This window comes from Neomonachus schauinslandi, chromosome 3 (genome assembly GCF_002201575.2).
Source record: "Neomonachus schauinslandi chromosome 3, ASM220157v2, whole genome shotgun sequence".
Classification (NCBI taxonomy): domain Eukaryota; kingdom Metazoa; phylum Chordata; class Mammalia; order Carnivora; family Phocidae; genus Neomonachus; species Neomonachus schauinslandi.
In genome coordinates, this window is record NC_058405.1 from 83,836,996 (window position 1) to 83,849,431 (window position 12,436).

Sequence of the window (12,436 nt, forward strand, 5' to 3'; positions counted from 1 at the left end):
TCAAGGCAGGCGTCTATCTACTAGAGCTTCCCCTCTCTTAACCATGTCAGTAACTCCTAGCTTTTGGGTAAATAATTGGAGATAATGGCAAGCACTGTTAAACCTCAATCTTCCAGTTTCTAGTTTATATGTTAAATGAATTAAGAAACAAAACTGCATACATGATGTAATCGCAACTGGGTAAAAGAGGCATAGAAAAAAAGATGAAAAGAGATACCTCAAATGCAAATTTTAAAAGTGATCACATCTGAGTGTAACTTCCCATATATTCTAAATAATGTAAGCATGTATTTTTCTGTAACTAGAAAAATAAAATCATTTAAAAAGGAGAAGGAAGTCTAATGCCTTTAATACGAACTGTTTTCGTTTTGTTTTAAGATTTTATTTATTTATCTGACAGACAGAAAGACAGCAAGAGAGGGGACACAAGCAGGGGGAGTGGGAGAGGGAGAAGCAGGCCTCCCACTGAGCAGGGAGCCTGATGCGGGGCTTGAAGCCAGGACCCCAGAATCATGACCTGAGCTGAAGGCAGACGCTTCATGACTGAGCCACCCAGGCGCCCCAATATGAACTGTTTAAATTTGGCTTGTAAGTGCTTACCTGATCAGCATCCACAAACAGGAATTTGTCAACAACTAGTGGGAAGAGCACATCCAGGAAGAGGATCTTGTAACCCCAGATGATGCGCTGTTTCTCAGTCTGTTGATGAAGCCACCGAGGCCATTTGTACTGAACAAGCTCATATTGGAAATTGTATTCATTTGCCATATAAGGTATGAACTCCTATTTTTGGACATAGAAAACAACAAACAACCATTTACTTTGATGAAGAAAATCAACTCAATAATGTAAGTCAGCCATCATGATTATGGCACAAGTAAAACACATTTACCATAACAGTGGTCTAATACAGAAATCTGACCCTGACCCACCTGTGACTACATAAAAAAAAAAACAGAGAATAACTTGTACTGTGCTTTCTAATTAAACTATAATATACATGCTCAGAGGAAGAGAATGTTATTTCATCAAAACAAAAGATACAGATTTTCCTCCAATGTTACCCAAGCTTCAAACAGGTCATAATTTTGTGTTTGGTTTTATGACTATTCCTCCAAAATAATCCATCTGGAATGAACATAGAAATATGCAACTAGGGGCGCCTGGCTGGCTTAAATGGAAGAGCATGCGACTTTTGATCTTGGGGTTGTCAGTTCGAGCCCCACGGTGGGTGTAGAGATTGATTACTTAAATAAATAAACAAACAAACAAACAAAATATGCAACTGAAGAAGGGAAACCTAATTAAAAGGAAAAACTTTAAATCATACAAATAACACTGAAGCAGTAAAAAAGTATATTATACCATACATATCTCCTTAATAAGAATCCTTTCCTTTCTCCTGAGGAACAAACCTTAAATGTGGGAGACAAATAATTCTTCAAGAACCAGAATTTCACAGGAGTCTTGGTATTCTTCAGTACTGATAGCATCATTATACTGTCAAACAAAAGCAAATAATAATCAATAATAATTTTCCAATGCTTTTTAATCTCAATGAAATCAAGTAGAGTCAATCACGAGACTGCTGAATGTTCTTCATGGCAGAGCAAATTGATGGCAAAGAGAGACCCTTAGTAATGGAAAATGAAAAACTGCACTTATTATATAAAGTTATCACTGCATGGAAAAGAAAGAGTATTTCTCACCCATAAAGATATACCTGATAAAGGCAAATGTCTTAATCATGTTACATCTTTAAATAAACTGCTTCATGAACTGCTACCTTGATTATGGTATAAATGAATAATGGAGGTTGTGGTTAACTGATTACAGGACTCTGAAAAGAAAACCTGTAAGGCCACCGCAGCTCTGTGTCACTGCACTGCCCCCCACAGCCTCAACTGGAGACCCCGCCAGGGAGGAGAGCAGAGAGAGGTCAGGGGATAGCAAATGGCCACAGCGTCAGGATTTCCTAACTTCGAAAACATACAAAAACAAACTGAGTCACGGAATTGAATTGAGTTACCAACATTTGACATTAACTATTTTACAGGTCAGTTATTTCTTGGAAATGGGAGGCCTGAAACTGAGTAAAATGACAGTTTAATTATTTGCCATACTAGATTTGTCACAGAAAATTAAAATAAAATGAACCCTGGCATTAGGAAAGTCACTCTCAAGCAAAGGAGCATATTCATAGCCAAGCCTTCCCCTGGTGGCCACTGCATCAACCAGCCCAAGGCTATGACCTCTCTTTGGCCCTGGCTGTGTGACCTCAGGCAAGTTCCTTCACCCTCTGAATCTGTCTATAAAACAGAGGTGTTCTTCTGTGAGAACCAAGATCACTCCTGGCTCTAAACTCCTATGAATCTTCGGAAGGCAGGTCCATGGCCCTACTCCACTTCTATTCTCTGTGTTAACCTCCTAATTTCTGATTTAAGCAATGCTTGGTGGCCAGTGAAACACCACTATTTATAATGTGCATGCAGTGGTATTAAAGGTTTACAGCCTTGTAATATCCACAAGATGCATTTATTATACAGCCAGACTTCATGAGATTGGCAGATCAAAACAAATACAATTATATATTCACAATCCTCAGAGTGCTTCAGATACACAGAAGCATAATGGACAGAATCCCATAAAACATTTACTCTCTAAATAAGAATACTGTGACAAACCCATTCGTATATACTGAAATAATCAACACAACTAACCGAAGAAATCTTTCATAGAGATGACCAGATGCCACGGAGAAAATATTAATTATGTCATCTTTATCTTGTTTCACTTCCTCAGTCTTCTGTCCTCCCGTAAAGCCCCTATAATAATAAAGATAAAAACAAGAACACTTGAAATGCTGGTACAAACACACAGCCCTTTAAGGGGAGAGCTGCAAAGATGTGTTTCCCATGCCCACTCCTTCCCTAGGGGGCGATGCAGGAGAGGCCGGTGGAGCATCCGCTGGCACCTGAGAGGGCACAAGGCAACCAAGCCACCACAGGGAAAGACAAGGGTGCTGCCTGCAGGGTACCGCAGAGCTTCAGGAGTAGACTAAACAGAGGCGATCCCACAGAACATGATCCGCTCAATGGGAAGTAAACTGAACTCTCCGAAAGGCAGGCACAACCCAGTGAGAGTCAAAAAGTAACTTCCCCACACGGGGACATTAACCTCCGTCACTCAGTCAGTGGAAAACACTCATCTACTCTAAATAGAAGTGCAAGATGTGGTGGCAGAGTGCAGACTCTGAAAGGCCCAGATAGGAGTCTTATACTCAAAAGAAGGGAGGGATGGTGCTTATATCTCAGTTTTTCCTTAAAAGATACTTTTTTTTTAAATGATGCCGATTTACCATTTGAAGGAGTCCCAAAATCCAGATTCATTCTCATTAGTTCCATCACTCAGCAAGTCTTCATTCACCATATCTGCCTTCTTCTGAACCTGCAACCATATGTGAGGAGTGTTGTCAACAACAGGGAACGAATTCTCCCACAAGCACAACAATCCACCCGGAGTCTAGACGAGTTCAATACAATGATCTTCAACATATCACATTAAAACTTCAGGTGATGAGCCAGCAACCTCTCTTAATTAGATAATAACTGTTTTTACTTTGAAAAATGGTCAAAGAACCTCAAATTCAACTATGTAGGAAACAGAGTCTAAGCAAAACTAGAAACCTAATCCACCAAGCTGACAGCTGGTTTTCCAGGGGTAGAGTGCAGCCCACATGAGCGCTGTCAGGAAGAAGTCACTTCACATCACAGCCTGTTTTCAGGATTTACCAGGATAAAGACGGGTTGAATCTTCTCAACAACACAGGGACCAGTTTTCTGCTCAATCATGTGTGGTCGGCTTTAGATTTTACTGTGTGTAATGATTATTTATTCCATGATACCTTTTACTTGAATTTAAGGCACTAAGAACTTCAAAATTCTGAGAAGTGAAAAGAAATGAAATAGGGCTACCAATTATTATTGTCATTGAAATATTCACTGGCATTCTTCCCAATTTTCTGAGAACAGTCATCAATAATAATGTGAACGATGGCTATGTAAGCAAAACAGTATCTGTGAAAACACTTTATGTAAAATGAGACTTGTATTGCTCAGAGATTACCTAGAAGGTGCAATCTCTCAGTTGAAGAAAGCCACAAATGTATATTTACAAAAGACATCTTACATTTATTTTTTTTTAATTAATTTATTTATTTGAGAGAGAAAGAATGAGAGACAGCACGAGAGGGAAGAGGATCAGAGGGAGAAGGAGACTCCCCGCTGAGCAGGGAGCCTGATGCGGGACTCGATCCTGGAACTCCAGGATCATGACCTGAGCTGAAGGCAGTCGCTTAACCAACTGAGCCACCCAGGCGCCCCAAGACATCTTACATTTAAAGAAGTATTCTGGGGCGCCTGGGTGGCTCAGCTGGCTAAGTGTCTGACATGTCAGGTCATGATCTCAGGGTGGTGAGAACAAGCCCCGCATCGGTCTCCACACTGGGCATGGAGCCTGCTTAGGAGTCTCTCTTTCTCTTTCTCTCTCCCTCTCTCATCTCCCCCCGACCCCGCCCCTCATGCTCTCTCTCTCTCTCTCAAAAAAAAAAAAAAAGCATTCAAAAAAACACTAAAATTCCAAAGGTGAATTAAAGTCTTAAGCTGGTTTTCCTTCCCCCCAGCTTTACTGAGATATAATTATTGACAAACAACATTGTATAAATTGAAAGTATACAATGTGATGATTTGATATGCATAAATATTGTAAAATGATGACCACAGTGACAGCATTATCAGTTAATGCATCCACCTACTTCTAGATAAGAGCTACTGAATGCCAGAATACTGCTACTTTCACCCACTATAAGAGTGGCTGCCTTAGTATTACCAAACTCACCTTCACTTTAATAATTTTGCTCTTGAAGTTGTTGAGAACAACAACAACTTCATCAGCATCAGGAGGAGAATCTGTGCCATCGTGGCTTAGAGAGAAAAGAAAGGGAAAGAATAAGACAGACATTACAAATCACAATTCTCAAAATGCAGTAAGTGGTGTGACATCAATCTGCCATATTTGTCCATCATCTTTATCATAAAGGAGTTTTCCAGAACAAATTATTTTCTCGAAACCTACAGGAAGTCCCTTCAAGCTACACAGAAGCACTGTCAGAATCTCTATCCTTCAAACACTGAACATTCCAATCAGTCACAACCCAAACTTCCTTCTTGAGTCTCCTCTTTAAATTACCTTTCACAGAGTAAGAGGCTCCCAGTGCTGGCAAGTGCATGATGAGCACTTAATCAACACCTGTATTCACAAAGTCTGAGCCAAGTTCAGTATCAGCAATAAGGGACTGCCTAGGAGCATGAGCCACTCTGCACCATCACCAGAAACACATCACTTCTACTCTTTCATGGACAAGTAACAAAGCATGGCTCCACTTCAGAGTTCTGTAAAGGCATCTACTCTATCCTTCTGCCTGGAGGCACACAATCAGCCAACTCTAGGCCCTGTACTCAATCTGGTGCCCATATTCTGGAGAAAGAACTATAACAAGCTCTATTTGCAGGGAGGGCTAGGGCAGAACAGGAAACATTTAAAATTAAAAATAAGAGGGCGCCTGGGTGGCTCAGTCGTTAAGCATCTGCCTTCGGCTCAGGTCGTGATCCCAGGGTCCTGGGATCGAGTCCCACATCGGGCTCCCTGCTCCGCAGGAAGCCTGCTTCTCCCTCTCCTACTCCCCCTGCTTGTGTTCCTGCTCTCGCTATGTCTCTCTCTCTCAAAAAAATAAATAAAATCTTTAAAAAAAAAAAAAATTAAAAATAAGATATCCCCACTCAACTGTAATTCCTAAAATTTCCAGGCACCAATTTTCAAGGTGTTAAGTGCAGAAAGCCACGATAAAATATGAATTCACTGCATTCATTCACTGTCATCCAGCACAAAGCAGAGTTCTCAGGCAAGGTAAGATTCTGATGGGGAAGCATGAAACACATAGAGTCTGGGAATATCCAAGACGAAGGGAACCCTAGACAGTAGGAAGAGAGGAAGACTCCACACTCTTGGGAAAGGGGAAGAGCAGCCAGGGAAAGGGCACACGGAAGGGACGGGGTTTAGAAGAAGAACAAGTAAACTTCTTATGATAGGATTAAATTCTGCAAAACCGGATTTAGGAAAACATTATTTGGAAGAAAACATGGTATTTACAATAAATATGTTATTATAATACAGTTTCAAGAAACCACGCTGCTCTATAGATCCTATAGAACTAAGATGACACAACAAGAGGGTGTTTTAAATACACTGTAATGGAAATCACTCCCTAAAAATTGATATAAACTCTCTTCACATTGCTTAAAACTAATTTAAATTGTGTTAAACAGAATTTAGATTACACCTTTTAAAAGGCAGTGTTAATATTTTTGTTTCCCCCTTTAATTTTTTTTAGCCAACATATAGTACATCATTAGTTTTTGAGGTAGTGTTCAACGATTCATTAGTTGTGCATAAACCCAGTGCTTATCACCACACGTGCCCTCCTTAATACCCATCACCTGGTTACCCCATCCCCCGACTCCCCTCCCTTCTGTAACACTCAGTTTGTTTCCTGGAGTCCAGAGTCACTCATGGTTTGTCTCCCTCTCTGATTTCTTCCCATTCAGTTTTCCCTCCCTTCCCCTATGGTCCTCCACGCTTTTCCTTACACTCCACATATGAGTGAAACCATGCTCATGGATTGGAAGAATAAACATTGTTAAAATGTCTATGCTGCCTAGAGCAATCTACACTTTCAATGCAATCCCTATCAAAATACCATCGACATTTTTCACAGAGCTGGAACAAACAATCCTAAAATTTGTATGGAACCAGAAAAGACCCCAAATCACCAGGGGTATGATGAAAAAGAAAACCAAAGCTGGGGGCATCACAATGCCTGACTTCAAGCTATATTACAAAGCTGTGATCACCAAGACAGCATGGTATTGGCAAAAAAACAGACACACAGATCAATGGAACAGAATAGAGACCCCAGAAATGGACCCTCAACTCTATGGTCAACGAATCTTCAACAAAGCAGGAAAGAATATGCAATGGAAAAAAAGACAGTCTCTTCAATAAATGGTGCTGGGAAAATTGGACAGTCACATATGCAGAAGAATGAAACTGGACCATTCTCTTACACCATATACAAAGATAAACTCAAAATGGCAGTATAATTTTTTTAAACTAATAGGCAGCCATAGCAAACCTGAAGGCAAAAACCTGGTGACTGATGAAATGCTCTGGAAGTACTTCCGTACTACCACAGACCAAGAAAGCCAGTCTAGCACCAAGATTTCATGGCCAAAGCTTACACTGTGTACCTGCAATTCACCCAGGGTCAAGAAATACACCATCTATGTAGAAAAGTTTGAATGTTATTCATTTCTTTTCTCCTTTCTTGAAATGACTCAATTTCTCATCTGCCTATGGTTTTCATCGCAGTGAAAGAATAATCTGATTCTGAGATGCTGTTAGCACAAAGGAAAGACTAAAGAGTGAAACTTGACTATACTTACTAGTATTTATACCACTTATTGCCCAATCATACCCTGACAATTCTTCCACACTCAATTTCCTGGAAAAGCATTGTTTCATCACACATAAATTAAATCCTTATTCCCTGGCTAACTGCCTGTGTAGTACTCAATTTAAGCTGATTCTCTGTAAAATGTTCTGGAAGAAAAGCACCTACATCACTTAATCCTACCTGTAGATTCTATAAATCTCTTCGGACCGACCCTTCCTTAGTCTGAGAATCCAAGCTCCCGGGTTGGCTTTTAACTGAAAGTAGCCCTAAGGCAAGAAGAAAGACAAATTTTAGTTCTCTTTGAAACATCAAAATGCTGTTTCTGAGGGACAGTTATTTCCTTTTCTGAAATATCACTCATATTTTAAATAAAAGTTATAATTTCAGTGCAATTCTTTAAAAAAAAAAAGAAGAAAGAAATCTACCCATTTAAAACACTAGCAAAATACAGGCCAGTGAAGCCAAGAAGGGGGTCGTTGATCTGTAAGTGAGTGAAGGATCAATGTGTCATGTGTGAATAAGCTAAAAACCTCCAAAGCCAAGAAAAAATGCTGTCAGCTCTTAAGCAATGAATTTGCAGGGGCCAATTTGATTAGAACAGAATATTCAGAATATCCTAGCATTTTTTTTTAGGCTAACATGTAATTCCAATCTGTAAGTTTAACTTTCGATTTTTATATTGACCAAATTCAGTCAATCATGAATTTTAATCTCCCTCATGTCCAGAATGCAAACTGTTCATCATAAACTGTAGTGCCCAAATTAACATGACTCAATACCACCACCTTATGTACTAATTATTTACCAGATTGGCCATAACAATGGTATCCACAATGACTGGGTTGGCTGAAGTTCCTAATGTAAACTGCAGTCCTCGTGGGGGCTGGCCTGTGGTGATGTCATAGCAGTGACCTTCCAGTAAGAGGTACTCCAGCTCATACTCAGCAGCCACCACACTATCCACCTGCAACAGCAGAATTAAATCACTTGAAAATTACTCAGCAATAAAAAGAAACTGTTGAGACATGCAACATGGATTTCAAATGCATTGTACAAAGTGAACAAAGCCAGACGTAAAGGGCTGCATACTGTACGGTCATATTTCTAAGAAATTTAAGGAAAGGCAAAACTATAGTGACAGAATGGGGAGGGACTGCCTGCAAAGGGGCATAAGAGAACTTTCTGGGGTGATGGAAATGCTCTGTATCTTGATTGTGCAAGGAGGTTTTGTACAGATGTACAGATGAGAGGATGAGGCTGTCATCTAGGAAGTAATACTGGGAAAACCGTGTAAAACACACTGCCAAAAGAATGAACTGATCTAGGGGCGCCTGGGTGGCTTAGTCGTTAAGCGTCTGCCTTCGGCTCAGGTCATGATCCCAGGGTCCTGGGATCCAGCCCCACGTCAGGTTGGCTCCCCACTCCATGGGAAGCCTGCTTCTCCCTCTCCCACTTACCCTGTGTTCCCTCTTTGGCTGTATCTGTCAAATAAATAAATAAAATCTTAAAAAAAAAAAAAATGAACTGATCTAAAAACTAAAGAATAAAGAAGATAATGAAGAAACAATGAGAAACAGCAGAGAAAAACATAAATTCATCTTGGCCTACAGGATATAGCTGAAAATACTACTGCCATTCTAAAGGCAAACACCCAAAATGTATTTGATGACTCCATAATGGCACAAAGCCATTCATGTTCCACATCAACTGCCTAAATTATTATTGATTCCTTACAGAAAATACGATATAATTGCAAAGTATTGGGGCAGCTTGGCTTTAGTTAATTAAAGAGTTTTTATCCCAGGCTGGTTCACACTTGGCTCTGTAATCCTATCTAATGCTAATAACACACTATTTGGAGCTTAATATGTTACTGCAATACTAAATTCCAAAAGCGTAATAATGAAAGCTAAGGACTAAACCTCCACACGCTCACCAAATCCCAGGCTCTATGTTTTCAGCAGATACAGAAAAAGCGGAGAAAGTCTAGGAAAGAGCAGCAAAAACTCTAAGGACATGGAAGAGAGCTGCTCTGCACCTGTTCTGTGCCTCCTTACACCGCTCTTTAGTGCTTTCTGTGGCCATCTTACTATCTCTGAAGCGAAAGTTGGTTCTTCAAGGGCAAAGACAGCATTTCCTGTTTGTTAACAAACACGGTGAACAGGTTTGAGGTGGGGAATAAGGCAAGTGTGTACACACACTCTCCCCTAACTTAGCATTCTTGGGATGTAAAGAATCATGGGATTCTTCTTTACCCTAATGAAAAGAAGGCTGAGAAGTCCCTTAATAACTATCTTCAAGTTCCTGGTCTCCCAATTCCCAAGAGGAACCAGGAAACAGGCTTCAATTGTAAGAAGAGATATTTAGGACAGACACAGAGACAGTGGTCTTAAAAAGGAAGGAGGCTCTGTAAGCTCCTTATAAGGAAAGACCATGTGTTTTAATTCTTTTGTTAATACACTCTGAACTAGGTAGAGAGTGAGGGCTGTGAAGATACAGCAGCAAAACTATACATGTGAGCTCTCAATCTTTTAAAAATGGACTGGGGGAAGGACCACTTACCTTAGATACCCAAAATAGCTATATGAACATAAATGAAATAAAGAACAGGAAAACAGAAAAATTGATGGAGCCGAAAGTTGGTTCTTTGAAAATATCAACAAACTGACAAACTTTTAGTTAGATTGACCACAAAAAAAAAAGAAGAGCCAACTCACTGACATCAGCAAGGGAAAAGGAGACATCATTCCAAAACTAAATTTTTTTTTCTTAAGATTTTTATTTATTTATTTGACAGAGAGAGACACAGTGAGAGAGGGAACACAAGCAGGGGGAGTGGGAGAGGGAGAAGCAGGCTTCCCAGCCGAGCAGGGAGCCCAATGCGGGGCTCGATCCCAGGACCCTGGGATCATGACTTGAACCGAAGGCAGACACTTAACGACTGAGCCACCCAGGCACCCCTCCAAAACTAAATTTAAAAGACTGTAAGAAAATGCTATGACTAACTATAGGCCTACAAATTATAACCTGGATAAAATGGATAAATTCCTGAGACACAAACTCCAGAAAATGACTTAAGACAAGAGAGAAAATCCAAATAAATCCATAACAAGAGACTGAATTGGTAATTTAAAAATTTCCCAATTAGGCAAGAAAATTAAATAAAAGACATCCAGTTTGGAAAGAAAGAAATAAAACTACCTCTATTTGCAGATGACATGATCTTTTACAGGCCTATATACTAAGACCTATAAAACATTGTTGAAAGAAATTAAGACCCAAATAAATGGAAAGACATCCCATATTCATGGGTCAGAACACTGATTAATGTTAAGATGGCAATACTCTTCAAACTGACTTAGGGATTTAATGTAATCTCTATCAAACTCCCAGCAACCTTTCCTACAGATATTAACAAGCTGATTCCAAAATGCAAAGAACCCAAAAGAGCCAAAACTACCTTGAAAAGTAAGAATAAAACTGGAAAACTAACTTACCAATTTCAAAACTGACAACAAAGCTAAGTAAGACAAGTGTGGCCGAACGATAGACACACAGATCAAGGGAAGAGATCTGAGAGTCTAGAATTAAATTCATTCAGGGCTAATAGATCTTTGACAAAGGTACCAAGACCATATAGTGGGGAAAGAACAGTCTTTTCAACAAATGGTGCTGTGACAAATGGATATTCACAGGCAAAGAACAAATCTGTAACCCTACCTCATACCATATATAAAAATTAACTCAAAATGAATAAAAGACCTAAATATAAGAGTTTAAAAATCTGAAAGTCTTATAAGAAAACATAGGAATAAATCTTCGTGACCTGGGATTAAACACTGATTTCTCAGGTATACTACCATAAGCACAAGCAACAAAAGAAAAAAACAGATTTCATCGAGATTAGGAACATTTGTGCTTTAAAGGACATTATCCAGGGCACCTGGGTGGCTCAGTTGGTTAAGCGACTGCCTTCGGCTCAGGTCATGATCCTGGAGTCCCTGGATCGAGTCCCGCATCGGGCTCCCTGCTCGGCAGGGAGTCTGCTTCTCCCTCTGACCCTCCCCCCTCTCATGTGCTCTCTGTCTCATTCTCTCTGTCAAATAAATAAATAAAATCTTAAAAAAAATAAAATAAAAAAATAAAAATAAAGGACATTATCCAGAAAGTGAAAGACAGCTAACAGAATGAAACATATTATTTACCTATCATATATTTGAAAACAGACTTGTATCTAGAATATACAAAGAACTCTTACAATTCCACAATTAAAAAAACCTGGCAATTTTTTTTAAAATAGGCAAAGGATTTGAACAGACATTTCTCCCCAAAGATGATATACAGCCAATTAACACATGAAAAAATGCTCAACATCATGGGCAGGAATGGAAAATGGTGCAGTCACCCTGGAAAACAGTTTGGCAATCCCTCAGGTGATTAAACATAGAATTCCTGTATGTTCCATCAATTCCAAGAGAAATAAAAGCACACATCTGTAAAAACTTGGACATGAATGTTCACAGCAGCATCATTTATAATAGCCAAAAACGTAGAACCCACCCAAATGTCTATCAATGAAAGGATAAACAGAATGTGGCATATCCATACAATATTTTCTCACAACAAAAAAGAATACTAATACATGCTACAACATGGGTGAACCTTAAAAATAATAATTTAAGTGAAAGAAGCCAATCACAAAAATATATGATTCTCTTTAGATCAAACGTCAGAACAGGCAGATCCACAGAGACAGAATGTAGATCAGTGGTTGCCAGGAGGTCATGGGGAGTGACTGCTAATGGGTATGGAGTTTCCACCTAGTGGTGATGGCTGCACAATTCTGTGAATATACTAAAACTACTG

The 12,436-nt window shown here is 39.5% G+C and overlaps 1 protein-coding gene across 1 annotated transcript in view; it reads right to left on the minus strand.

Moving 5' to 3' along the window:
- The window catches only part of UGGT1 (UDP-glucose glycoprotein glucosyltransferase 1), a 112,041-nt gene that overhangs the window by 21,334 nt on the left and 78,271 nt on the right, over positions 1 to 12,436 (minus strand). Inside the window, exons 30-36 of the mRNA XM_021695812.2 lie at positions 8,376 to 8,534; positions 7,751 to 7,836; positions 4,897 to 4,981; positions 3,359 to 3,447; positions 2,721 to 2,825; positions 1,416 to 1,500; positions 601 to 783 (exon numbers count right to left, since the gene is read on the minus strand). Of these exons, the coding sequence (XP_021551487.1) occupies positions 601 to 783; positions 1,416 to 1,500; positions 2,721 to 2,825; positions 3,359 to 3,447; positions 4,897 to 4,981; positions 7,751 to 7,836; positions 8,376 to 8,534 (792 nt within the window). The remainder of the gene's footprint in view (positions 1 to 600; positions 784 to 1,415; positions 1,501 to 2,720; positions 2,826 to 3,358; positions 3,448 to 4,896; positions 4,982 to 7,750; positions 7,837 to 8,375; positions 8,535 to 12,436) is intronic.